Source organism: Phocoena sinus, chromosome 11, assembly GCF_008692025.1.
Source record: "Phocoena sinus isolate mPhoSin1 chromosome 11, mPhoSin1.pri, whole genome shotgun sequence".
Lineage (NCBI taxonomy): Eukaryota > Metazoa > Chordata > Mammalia > Artiodactyla > Phocoenidae > Phocoena > Phocoena sinus.
The window spans coordinates 56,951,040-56,964,969 of NC_045773.1; the positions used below are offsets into that span (position 1 = coordinate 56,951,040).

Below are 13,930 nucleotides of genomic sequence, written 5' to 3' on the forward strand. Positions count from 1 at the left end.
GATAAATTGCTTAGTTTTCCATAATTAAAGGGTGACATATGTTTGGAGATTTCAAGTGTAGTTGGAGTCCCAAGCAGGATAAAGGTAAAAGTCCACCTGGACTCCTTACAGTAAGCTGTCATAACACATTGCTTATCAAGGATAAAGGGAAAATTCTTTTTTTGTTAAATTTATTTATTTATGGCTGTGTTGGGTCTTCGTTGCTGCTCACGGACTTTTTCTAGTTGCGGTGACCGGGGGCTACTCTTTGTTGCCATGCTCAGGCTTCTCATTGCAGTGGCTTCTCTTGTTGCGGAGCAAGGGCTCTAGGTGTGCGGGCTTCAGTAGTTGTGGCACGTGGGCTCAGTATTTGTGGCTCGTGGGCTCTAGAGCACAGGCTCAGTAGTTGTGACACGTGGGCTTAGTTGCTACGTGGCATGTGGGATCTTCCCAGACCAGGGCTTGAACCCATGTCCCCTGCATTGGCAGGCGGATTCTTAACCACTGTGCCACCAGGGAAGTCCTAAGAAAAATTCTTAAAAGCCCCTAAACTACATTTACATCAGCTACGACAATAAAAGGAGAGTGGAGCTGTGTGGCCTTCTCCCCGCTGCCCTTGCACCCCAAGCCTTTCTTTAGCAACCCATACCCTTTGCCACATTTTCTGTTTGCCTTCACTGATCCTGAGAACCTCTAGCTCTTACTCATCATTTTTTCCTTTTTCTGTATTATTTACTTGCTCCTTTTTTAAATTTGCCTTCATAAATGTTAACCTTCCCCAAAGTTATTTTCTTTGTCATCTTCTCCCCTATCTTCCAAGCTCTTGGCTTCAACTATCATTTTGTTGTTGTTGTTCTTTGCTCACAAGCACATATCTCCAGCCTCAGACTTTTCCATTCATTTAAGTCCCAAATTTCCAGGTATATGTTGGGCAGCGATCCTGATGACACAGTAGCACAGTGATTCTCAAGTGTGATCTGGGGACCGTCATCGGTCCCTGAAACTCTTCCAGGGGTCCCACAAGGTCAAAACTATCTTAAAAGTGATGCTACAGTGTTATTTGCCTTTTCACTCTCACTCTCTTACAAATGTGCAGTGGAGCTTTGTAAAGGCTACAGGATGTGTAATGACGGAACATATGCTTGTGTACTCTTGTGTTTTAAAAATTCCTCACTTTTAATGTCTAATATGATATATATAAATAGATAGAACCCACATAAACAGAAGCTCTTTGGGATTCTCAGTAATTTCTAAGTGTGTAAAGGCATACAGATGCCAAAGAGTTAGAGAGCCTGATATGCACAGGACCCTCAGTAACTGCACAGGGTCCTCTTCGTCCTCCCTCTCCTCCAACCTGCAGAATCAGCTCCTGACTCTGTTAATGGCACCACCTTTCCTCCAGACTCCAAGGCAGGAAACTTCTCCTCACCCCCTATGAGACTTTTAGAAGAGTAGTTACTAATACACCTGGAAAGATAAGTAAAGGCCAGGGCATAGGGGGGCCTTCAACTGAGACGGAGGGATGAGAGGTGTGGAACCCTGCTGGCAGAGGCATGGGTGGTGGGTCAGGGCGCAGCACTCAGAGCTCACTGCTCTGCTGGCCGAGAGGCCCATGGGAGCGTGTCTAAGGGCCCTGATGCTCTGGGCCGCAGTGACATCGTGCTGGACTGACAACAGCCAGATTGGTGTTGCAGGGTGCTCCATTGTTCTATATAGTTTTTATCAGTATTATGTTATTGTATCAATCTTTTAAAAAGAGAAAAATTCTGGGAATGGGTAGAGCAAGGACATTTGTTCACATGTGGCTCATTGAACTGAAGTTCAGATTGATGGGGACTTTCTCCAGGCCATTAGTTTCAGAAGTCCAGAGCCCAGTCCCATGAGCCTCCAGCCCATGTGGGGGAGGAGGGCTGAGGTGGGGAAGGGCGCGCAGTCCTGTTTGCTTTTCAGATCAGTAACCAGGAATGCTGAGCCCAGGGGTGTGCGTGCCTCGTGGTCTTCTCTCCCATAGACGCTGGCAGGTCAGAGCAGGCGTGTCCCCGCAGCGCTCCAGTCTCTGTCGGGCCTCGGGCCTCGGGGAAAGTGTTTGTTTAACAAGTGGAGCGTAACTGCTTGAGTGCATTTTCCCCTTATTGTACTTTATAGCAGTGCTTCTCTCACGGTGCTCCACAGGACTTGGTCAGTATTCTGTGAAAAGAAATGTGCTCTGCCCGGTGATATGTAGGAAAGCTGCACAGGGGTTCTCCCACTAGAGACTTACGGTGCACGGCAGCATATTAAAGCTCTGAGGAGTTTTTAATTTTACTGAGGAGTTTTAGTCTACGATAAGATAATTTGTTACATTCTGTTTAACCTACCATTTGATCATGAAATTTTTTTTTTTTTAAGAATACCTAGTACCACCCACTGCACAGAATAAAATGATTATTCCCAGGAGAGAGTTTGGGAAACATGGGCTTAGTTCCATATTGTTAACATTGATTGTTGGATAGATATATTTTTGTCAAGGTAAACATTTAAAGATGACCATGACCAATCATTTAACCATTATTGTCTCCCTGGTGTCTTCTCCCTCCCAAGCTTCAAATTTAAATTTCCTTTATGTCAGCGATGCCAGATTTCAATCTTCTGCCCTGGCCTCATTTTTCACCGGGCTGTTGTTCTTTTGTCACTTGGATACACCACCAGCAACTCAGCATGTCCAGACTCAGTCTCCTTGTCTACCCAGCCTATTCTCCCCTTCCCGGGTTCATCGTGTCCTTGCCCCCAGTCACCCTGGCTCGCAGATAGAGATGCCTCCTGCACTCCCTTCCTGCCCTCGGCCTTTTCACGCCCAGTTGGTCACACCACTGCCAAGACAGCCCACCCGTCCACTCCCTTCTTGCTGCCCCTGCCAACCCACAGGGCTTCCCTCCATGCCCCTGCCTCTCCAGTTCATTCTAAGACTAGAGGGATGATGTGCTCGTGGCTGATTCTGATTGGCCCTTGTTCGCACCTTTTCATCAGACCCAAATGGCAAAGTTCAAATTCAGGCTCATGTCCACGTCTGAATGGACATGTCCAGTTTATCTCACCCTATTTTTCTAACATTATTCCCAAAGATTCCCTTCATGGTGTTAGGGAGGTGCTTTTCACAGTAATAGAACATCTTGATGTTCTTTCTACGCAACTTCTATGCACCTTTGAGCCTCTTTGTTCTCTTTGCTTGGAATCCCCTTTATTTCCTCCTCTCCCCCCATGTCTTCTCAGCACAGCTATCCATCCTTCTAAGCCCATTCAGAGGCTACCACCCTTACAAAGTTTTCCTTAGTCCTCTCAGCAGGCTATTATATGTCCCTCCTCTGCAGCATCACAGCACCTCATGTATAACTTTCTTACAACACTTACCAAATTCTATCTTAAATTCCAGTTATTTTTACATCTGCCTTATGCTTGCTTGCAGCTCAGTGAAGTCAGCCTCTGTCATCTATATATTTGTGTCCCCTTCAGAGCCTAACCCAGGGATCTTACCTAACAGGAATGAAAAAAAAAAGTATTTGCTGAAAAAATATGTGTCTTTTTATGGCTGAGTAATTTTCCATTGTATATATGTGCCACATCTTCTTTATCCATTCATCTTTTGATGGACACTTAGGTTGCTTCCATCTCCTGGCTATTGTAAATAGAGCTGCAATGAACATTTTGGTACATGACTCTTTTTGAATTATGGTTTTCTCAGGGTATATGCCCAGTAGTGGGATTGCTGGGTCATATGGTAGTTCTATTTTTAGTTTTTTAAGGAACCTCCATACTGTTCTCCATAGTGGCTGTATCACTTTACATTCCCACCAACAGTGCAAGAGGGTTCCCTTTTCTCCACACCATCTTCAGCATTTATTGTTTCTAGATTTTTTGATGGTGGCCATTCTGACCGGTGTGAGGTGATATCTCATTGTAGTTTTGATTTGCATTTCTCTAATGATTAATGATGTTGAGCATTCTTTCATGTGTTTGTTGGCAATCTGTATACCTTCTTTAAAGAAATGTCTATTTAGGTCTTCTGCCCATGTTTGGATTGGGTTGTTTAAAACAAAATTGAGATATTTGTAGTGAGGTGGATGGACCTATAGTCTGTCATACAGAGTGAAGTAAGTGAGAAAGAGAGAAACAAATACCATATGTTAACACATATATATGGAATCTAAGAAAAAAACAAAGTCATGAAGAACCTAGGGGTAAGACGGGAATAAAGACACAGACCTACTAGAGAATGGACTTGAGGATATGGGGAGGGGGAAGGGTAAGCTGTGACAAAGTGAGAGAGTGGCATGGACATATATACACTACCAAACGTAAAATAGATAGCTAGTGGGAAGCAGCCACATAGCACAGGGAGATCAGCTCAGTGCTTTGTGACCACCTAGAGGGGTGGAATAGGGAGGGTGGGAGGGAGGGAGACACAAGAGGGAAGAGGTATGGGAACATAAGTATATGTATAACTGATTCACTTTGTTATAAAGCAGAAACCAACACACCATTGTAAAGTAATTATACTCCAATAAAGATGTTAAAAAAATATATAAGTGGTTTTAAAATGTTATTTTTATATGTATAAAATTTCCACCGTAATTAGCGATAATGTATACAATATTCTTACATTCTTTAATTATAGGTCTTCTAAAGTGAATAGCAATCATGGGAATTCAAATTAATAGGTGGTCATAGAACGATTTTTAATAGCGTTATGAATGTACCTTTATTCTTAATTTAAACAAGGGTATGTTGCTTCCAAGTTCCCTTCACACAGAATAAGGAAACCTTGACCCGGGAGGCCTTGAGCCCCTGAGCCTTTCTTTCCTCAGCTGCCCACTCAGCTTCCGGGTAGAACGAGATCGCGCCCTCACAGTCACGTACTCATTGCCCTGAACTTTCCAGAGTTGGAATGTTGGCTAATGTTTGTATTTCAAATAACTTCCTTGTGTGCATAGAAAGTGAGGAGAGAGGTGTCAATATAGAGTTACACAGGTTAGGGCCACCTGAAACCCATTAACCCCAAGATAAATGTCAGTGTGGGTAACCTGAGAGCATCAACTGTTAGGAGAGCTCCAAACCAGTTTCTTTCACAACTCCAGCCTCCCAGCACTCTCTCTTAATAAGCACTTTTCAGAAGTTTCATGCAGTGCCTTGTTATTGGGAATTGATTTTAAAGACCTATATCTGAGGACATTTTGCAATGATTATCCTTACATTAGTTTAGGATAAGCCACATCATTTTAAGGAGAACCCCTGTCGTCTAGTCTACTAGAGCAATGCTGCTCAGATTTTATTGGGCGTGTGAATTTCCCAGGGATCTTGTTGAAATTCATAGTGTCATTCAGCAGGTCTGGGGGGAGTAGGAGATTCTGCATTTATAATCAGCTCCACATGATGTTTTTGCTGTTGGTCCATGGGCCACACTAGGCAGAGGCCTAGAGGAAGGTCCTGGGATTCAGTGATGCTGGATTCTTATCCAGGCTCTGTCACTTAGGCAAATGGTTTACCATTCTGGGTCTTAGTTTTCCTACTCTGTAATATGAGGATGTTGAAGGGAATGATATCTAACAGCTTTTTCCAGCTCTAACATTTTATGATGACATGAAAGGAAGTAAAAAGAATTAGGAGTCAGGCTGCAGTTCTGAGCATACTTATATTCTCTTAATCTCAACCCAACTTTCATTCATATTTATTAATAACTTATCTTAAATATAGTATGACTGGAAAACATTAAAGTTTTCCATATTTATGTTAGAATGTGGGCCTTCAAAAAATAATTAAAACTCATAACTTAATAAATAGATTGCATGTAAAATACATTCCCCCCACCACTCTCATCTTTCATGTGTGTTCTGTTGTTTTTATTTTATCAGGAAATACTCCATAGCTTGGGTGGGATTGAAAACCTAGCTCAGGTAAGATTCCTTTTGTGGTGGCTGCTTTTGCCTTTCTCTTTTAGGCAGAGATTACACAGGTGTGTGACAGAAGATGTCTTTCTTACCTTAGCTGCATGCCAAGGAGAGGAGCAGGCAGGGTTGTGAGTGTGAGCATGAGGCAGGATACACATAGAGCAGGGAGGGACTCGTGACATTTTCTCTTGGCTGATTGGGCTCACTTTACCCAGCCTGTTGAAACGAGAAAGTTCTATCAATATAAAAGGTCACCTGTCTTTAGTTAGTAAAGAAAATAAATAGGTGTTGTCTGGCAGGCCCCAGGCCTCAGCATTGCACACACCAAATGGTGGGAGAAAATATTGGTTATGAAGATGTTCATAACTTTTCCACACAAAAAAGAACTGCTGTGCTCACTAAAATATTAAAAATAAATGACAATGTGAGGAATGATCTTGACTTCATTTATTTTTCTGCTTTGGTAACTACTGAGGCAAAGTAAGGAGGTGAATATATATGCTGAGACAGTCCAATGTTTGGGCTTACTAATACAATCAAACAAAATTTCCAGGCATGGAAACAGTTGAAACAGCCCATTCTCCTGAAATCTATACCATGTATGGAAATAATAATTTTCATAATAAACCCGTGGCCCTACAAACTCATCCTGAGTTATTAATGGATGATTAATTTTAATGGCAATTTAATATTAAATCTATTTTATTATTTTTTTATTCTTGGGAAATTGATAAAACATATGTTTTTATTTTTAAGAAAAATTTTAATTGGCTAGAGGTTTAGCTCATTTAATGAAATAATCTTTAATAAAATTATATTGTAAAGGATCTTTTTATCCATTTTACTTTCATTAAAATGTCAGAAATTTATGTGTGTTTCTCTGAACTTATTACAATTAGTCATCCACAGTGAGGGATTATTAGACTACCCCATACATTTCATTCTGATTATTGCTATCTGCTTGTATGCTGGTTAGATATAATTTAGGATATTATAAAACATAAGGTCGATAAAATATATGCAGTGTGTTATTAAAATTCTGCTGAAAAGTTACATTGAAGAATTAAAATTCTATGTACTATATTATTGCATCTTATTTGTATCTTATATTTGGAGGCTAAATTGCAACACAAATTTATCCAGTTAGGAGTCATCTTGGGACTTTTGAGAGTTTAAACAATCTTTCCAGGTCCCTTCCTCCACTTTGGGGCGTTCCACAGAAGCCAAGAACCCAGAAACCCACCCCCTTCTGCCCTTGAGTGAAGCAGGCCCAGGGGCACCAAGTATTGTTTGGTGAGCCTGTTATGCCACCTACAGCTCATTTTCAGAAGTGCACAACCTTTCCCCTCACCTGCTGTGTGCTTGAGCGTTCTCCCCTCTGATTCGCCTGTCGGTCTCCCCCTCCCCCCGCCGCAGTACATGGAGATCGTGGCCCACGGGTACCTCGGCTCCGGGGAGGCGCAGCACAGCGTGGACAAGCTGGTCAACATGACGTGTAAGCGCGGTCCCGGGACGCAGCTGGCCTTCCGGGCATGGCATTTACAGCAGGGAAGGGGGGATGCTTTGAATACTCACGGGGGGTCCCCACACAGCTATGGGCTTGAGAGTCCATGCCAGCTGTTATGCTCAGTGGCAAAATGTACCCAGAGGGGAGATTTTTAGATCACAGTTCTTACCTTGAAAAACCCGATTTCATGTTTTAAAAGATTTTCATTGAGCACAAGCTTAGTTTATTTAGTGCAAGAGAGATTTCCTTCCATAAAAACAAATTTTGGTAAAAATATTTTTTGCCTCCTTCGATTTCTATTAAAATGTCAGAGACTATTCATTTTTCATCTATAAGATTGGGGTAATAACAATACCCACTTATAAAGCTTCTCTTTTTGGAAGCTCTTCCCAGCCCACCTTCCGTGCTCTCTGGATTTGATGAGTGCACACTCCTGCTCTCATGGGAGTGAGCCCACTTTCTTTGTGTGCACAGGACAGGACCTTAATTCTCAATTCCAGGGAGAGAGGAATCTGTGGTGAGCCTCAGGGACCAGGAAGGTTCTGTGAGGCCAGCTGTTCCCCTCCACTGAGGAACCTTGCTAAGTCCATCACGTGAAATCTTTATGGGGACTATCTTTGAAGAATAAGTTACACTTTGAACTTGTAATGATATTAAGGAACTCATTCAACTTTAAGTGGAAGGGAAGGTTTAATTTTCTTGCTATCTCCAAATTTTATTATTATAATAGTAATATATAATAAATACGAGTTGAGCTTGAAACATGATTCTTGAAGTAAAAAAAATCAACCCTGTCCCTCCTCCCTCCATTGTCCTTTTTGTGTGACCTGTGTTCCCACTTATCCTTCCTTTGCTTGCCCATCAGTACTTGAGACCTGAGGCTCTATGAGCACTGACCCCCTTTAAGCTTCAAATCCCTCATTGAGATATTCCATTCCTTTATAGATATTTTTCAAAAGCTTGCTGCTGTCAAAGACCAAAGAGAATGGGTCACCACAAGCAGAGCCCACAAGGTGAGTGGTCCCAGAAGGAGTTCCTGCTTCAGCTTCATATGGTGGTGGTTCACGTGCTAGAGTCCAGAGCCCCTGTGGTCAAGCCATGTGTAATTATAATTCTCAAGCCTGCTAACCTAGCCTAAAATTGCCAATCTCTGCTAACCCGCCTAAGGAGTAAATATAGAAACAGCAAATAAAGGTTTTCTGAAACTTTTTTCTTTGTTCTATGTCATTTAATTCTTTATTGCTTAATCAACTAAGTTTATTGCTTAATTTAAATGTTGCTTGTAAAACCTTGACTATATATAAACTGACCCTAGGTGTGTGTTTACAAATAAATAAATAAATACATATATATGTATGTATACATATAAATACATTCCATTTGACACATGAGGTTATATTAGTTTGAACCATGTGAAATTACCCTGGTGTGTAGGTCAATTTCATATGGTTTAACTTCATAATAAGATGGTTTAGTATTATAAGCCTATGGGTCAAATACATATTTCAAGATGAATGAATGCAGGTTTAATCAAAACAGACTACATTTATATTTACAGCAAAACTATTTAGCTGGTAGCTGCCTAGAGCCAGGTTTCAATAATTTGTTGAGTTTTTATATCCCAGGAAGCCACTTTCCAGCATATATTAGAGCAAAGTTGCCTAAAATGTGTTAACACATGCTGCTCATTGTATGGGGGGGGTGATTCTTAGTGATAATACAGGTCAACATTTTTTATTTCAATAGCTATATATTTCACTGATATCACTTAGAATTTGAAGAACATTTTTGAGTAGCATTAAGGTGTTAAGGGTGGACATGACAAAAATTGTGAAATGATATATCAGTGACTGCATTTTGAGAAACATTATGTTAGAAGACAGAAAGGAAAAAGTGAGAAAAGAAAAAGAGGAAGGGATCTGAGAAACAAAGATAATAATATCTCCATAGAAAATGCATAAGATCATAAAGGGGAAAAACCCACATAATAGAAACCCAAAATCAGCCTAGTAGTTGTTATACAGGTCTGAATAACAGGTCTGAGCTGTTATACAGCTCTGGTCTGAAGTATGTTTGGGTGTGTGCTTTGGGGGACCCTGAGTTCTAAAAATTTAGAGGGAAAATATGTAAATTTGTAGTAATGGGAATCCCGAGAAGGTGACTGATAAGATATAGACGACTCCCAACTCAGTGATGTTACTCAGAAATTTGAGAGGCAAATGGATTGTCTGGTAGTGTTAGCATATCTTGCTGAGTTTGGGAAAAAATGACAGTCTTCAACATTTTGTTGAAAAAGTACTTTCATAATTTGGAAAGTGCCTGCCACAATGCCAATGCCCAACTCAGAATGAGTGCTCAGTGACTGGTCGCTACCAGAAGACAGAGAACAGACAGCGTGGGCACTTGGAAGTAGAGGGCCATGTATCGTGGTCCCTTTGCTTCCTGTCCTGGGCAAGGAATGCTTACAAGGAGCTCGTCTGAAGAGGGGGTGGATGCCTGCCTCTTAAGAACTGGGGATTGTGAATGTCTAACAAATGTTGAAGTTAAGCCTCTATGATCTTTAGAAGGAAACATACTGTTCAAGAAGCTTGTAGTACTTACATAATTAAACCTTATTTTACTTCATTTTTCAGACATTAGTAAATTTACTCAGTGCCCGAGATACTAACGTTCTGTTGGGTGCCCTTCTGGCTGTGGCTAGTTTAGCTGAAAGGTGAGTGTATTTTAATAAGTTCTGCTGCTTTAGCAACTCAGATGGAAGAAATGCAAAATAGATCAGTTTCTCTATTTATTTTGTCATCTACTTAGTTAAAATTTGTGAAAAATAAACATGAAGTACCATAACTATACTGAAGAGGATCCGGGATAGAAAAGCATCATTTTAGAATTTAAGTTGGAGCAGCAAAGCAGTTTAAAATTTTCTTTTTTTTTCCCTGACTAGAAATATTTACCTAGTCTTTTCATCCAACCCTCAGTTACTTCTACTTTCAAAATTACACAATATGTCTTGGAAGTTGAATCTCCCTGACTTGTTTTCTTCATTCTCTCCCCTATTTATATTTTAACATTTTCAAATATTTTTGCCCTTTAAAAAATTCTAGATAACCCCTACAGATGTTATGATTATTTTAAATTAAAAAGCTTTAAATATGTTTTTATACCAGTAAGTGGATCACTGCTTTTTTGTTTTTTGGGGTTTTTTCCAACTTAATTGAGGACTAATTGACAAATATAATTTTATGTATTTGAAGTGTACAACATAATGATTTGATACACATATACACTGTGGAATGATTACCAAGATCAAGATAATTAATACATCCATCACCTCTCATAGTTAACTCTTTTTTTTGGTTTTGTGACGAGAGCATGTAAGATCTCTCAGCAACTTTCAAGTGCACGACCCCATATTATTAACTATAGTTGCTGTGCTGCACATTGGATCCTTAGTGTTCATTCTTCTTATAACTGAAAGTTTGTACCCTTTAACCTACATCTCCCTGTTTCCCCCTACTTCCAGCCCCTAGTAAACACCCTCCATTCTATTCTGTTTCTATGTAGTCGGTTTTGTTTGATTATTTTAGATTCCACATATAAGTGATACCGTATGGTAGTTGCCCTTCTCTGTTTGACTTATTTCATTTAACAGATTGTTCTCTAGGTTCATCCATATTGTCACAAATGACAGGATTTTTTATGGCTGAACAATATTCAATTATGTATATATAATTATATTCAATTATAACTATATATAAATATTCAATTATATATATAAATATGTATATCACATTTTCTTTATCCACTTCATCTATCAAAGGATATATAAGGTCATTTCTATATCTTGGCTACTGTGAGTAATGCTGATCATTGCTTTTTTGTGAACAGCATATGATTCCCTTTCTCCAAAGGAAATCATGTTATCATCATACTGTTATTAAACAAATTTAAATTTATGACATATAATACTTATTGAATGTTGGAGTTTAATGTAGCCCTGCCCCATAGAGCTACATTGCATTTTGTTTCTCCTCCTGGGATAATATGAGGGCTAAGATATTAAATACATGGATATGGTAAAATACATTTTTCATAGTTACTAATACTTTTCAATTTGTAGTCCAGAATGTAGGGAGAAAATAAGTGAACTCAACATTGTAGAAAATCTGCTGATGATTTTACATGAATATGACTTGCTTTCCAAAAGGTAGGATTGCTAACAGGGGAAAATGACAGTGTCTGACATTTAATGAAAATAATTATTATTATTTTACTTATGTTATTTACATTGTTAACTGAATATCATGCGTCAACTTGGCATTTATCTTCTATTTAAGTTTATATAAAGTAACCAATAGCAAAGAGATATATCGATTTGTCTTTGGTCCTGCTTTACTTCTAGAACTGGTCATAGATTTGAAATATATAAATCTCATGATTACATCTTTAATATTTTTTTATTACATTTATTTACATCCTGTCTCCTTAAGGAAAGAAACTCTGAGGTGGCTCTACTTTCAGTAATTTCAGATTGTGTGTTGAATAAGTGATTAGATTCCTAAAATCTATTTTGCTTAAGGCAAGTAAAATACATTAAGATAGCTACTGACTTAGTTCATGACCAAAACAGAATCTAGAGTAAAATGAACTCATTTTCACTTGAACTACCTATTGCCCTAAAAACTTACTGTATCCAGATATTTATTAGGTTACCTGCATCATATGATACTTAGTCGAGTAAGTCATAATTTTCTAAAGAGGCAAATAGTTAACAGAAATCCCAAGCAATAAAACACTGACATTTAACTCATAGTAAATCCCTTGAATTCTTCATCTAAGCCAATTTAACCCTCTTTTACAAACTATACTTAGACTTGGTTGTCTGAATTGATTCACCCAATAGCCTCTGCACAGGTGTTGGAAAACCAAAGATGAATAAGATATGGTTGCATGGTGTAGGAGAGGGGCAGACACACAAATCATCAGTTTCACCACAACATTGTAGGTGGTGTGGTCAGTGGATGCACAGGATAGATACCCTGAGGGCATGGAGCAGCACCTCCATACAGAGCAAGGGGTCATGCCAAGTCTCCTAAAAGAAGGAGCAGTTGTCTAAGCAGAGGAAGAGAGCAAGTGAAAGCAGAATATGCTCCTACCTGGAGGCCTGCAGTGCTGTGTGAGAGAGGAGCGTGCATGGGTGGGCGCAGCTACAGCAGAGTGCAGGAGGGAGGGTGCCAGAAAACTAGTTAGATAAGTTGGCTTATAAGTTAGATAAGTTAGAAATAGAGCTAATTTTGATAAGTTAGAAATAGAGCTAATTTTGGCCAGGCCTTCTACATGCCAGGCCCTGCTCTAAGCACTTTTGTGTTTTAATTTGTTTGATCTGCAATTCTCTTTCTATATTTTATAGATGAGATACCTTTAGCGAGGTCATGATGGGCTCTTTGTGCCTAGTAGTGTGGTTTTTATCATGAACATGGAGACTCACAGATTTTAATCATGATCAGATTGATTTTGTGGGGACAGTTATTCTGATTGCAGTGTGTGGAGTGTGGAATTTAGCCACACAATGAGATCCACTTAGAACAAGGAGGGTATTTTTGGTGTAGAAAGTTTGAGAAGGTGAAGAGTACTGTCTACCAAAGAATATATGTCAGAGCATAAAAGTTTGGGAGGGAGAGGAGCCATGGAAAATTAGCTCAGGGAAAGGAATTGTGAAGCAGGATAAGAATGGAAATATTGGAGAGGAGAGTGACAGAGAAGCTTATATCTTGAGCATAATCGAGGCTCACAAGGATGGAGGGGCAGTGGGTTTAGCTAGCTGCAGGACTCACAGAAGAATTAACCCCAGTGCTTGCCCAGGAAACAGGGGGCACCAAAGGCTCTCCACTGGTTGGAGAAGAAGGGAGTGTCTTGGAGGATTCCCAGTCTTTGGCTTGGAAATTGAAAAGACTGTGGTGTCCTGAGTCCAGATCGGGGACATAAATGGAAGGGCTGATTTGGGGAGGAGGATAATGACTGAGTTTAGAAACAGTGGGGTGAGTGCCTGTGAAACAGTTAAGTGACTGCTGGAACCTCTGTAGGTTTGGAGTGTTGCCTGGGCTGAGATCACAGTGCCAGGGTAGAGGGAGTGTTTGAAGCCATAGGAATAAATAACACCATCCAGGAAGAGTGTTCAGAGTGTGAGCCTGGAGGATTCAGGACAGCTCTATGAAACGTCTATAATCATAATGTTTCAGAGCTTAGTTGAACCTTATGTCTTATGCCATCATTATCTTTATTTTATTCTCCAGATATTCACTGAGCACTTTGCATTTAATTTCCCTGGATCATAGTGTTTTTGCCATCAGGTATTACTGTCTTATTTTTGCAATCACATAGTAAGTTTCTGAAGACTAGGATAAAGCTTTTATATTTCTTTTGTCTTGAGCATAATTCAGGTCCCATTGTATGTACTTGATGCCTGTTTGCTCATTAGTAGGTTTTTAGCCAGACCAATGGGGATACCATGAGGATATGACTTAGA

At 39.9% G+C, this 13,930-nt stretch overlaps 1 protein-coding gene across 2 annotated transcripts in view; it reads left to right on the top strand.

The window, feature by feature from the left end:
• The window catches only part of NEK10 (NIMA related kinase 10), a 305,942-nt gene that overhangs the window by 48,661 nt on the left and 243,351 nt on the right, over positions 1-13,930 (top strand). For both annotated transcript variants that reach the window (XM_032649886.1, XM_032649885.1), the window contains exons 8-12: positions 5,865-5,906; positions 7,317-7,395; positions 8,353-8,420; positions 10,041-10,120; positions 11,525-11,611. In XM_032649886.1, coding sequence (XP_032505777.1) covers positions 5,865-5,906; positions 7,317-7,395; positions 8,353-8,420; positions 10,041-10,120; positions 11,525-11,611 — 356 coding nt within the window. The remainder of the gene's footprint in view (positions 1-5,864; positions 5,907-7,316; positions 7,396-8,352; positions 8,421-10,040; positions 10,121-11,524; positions 11,612-13,930) is intronic.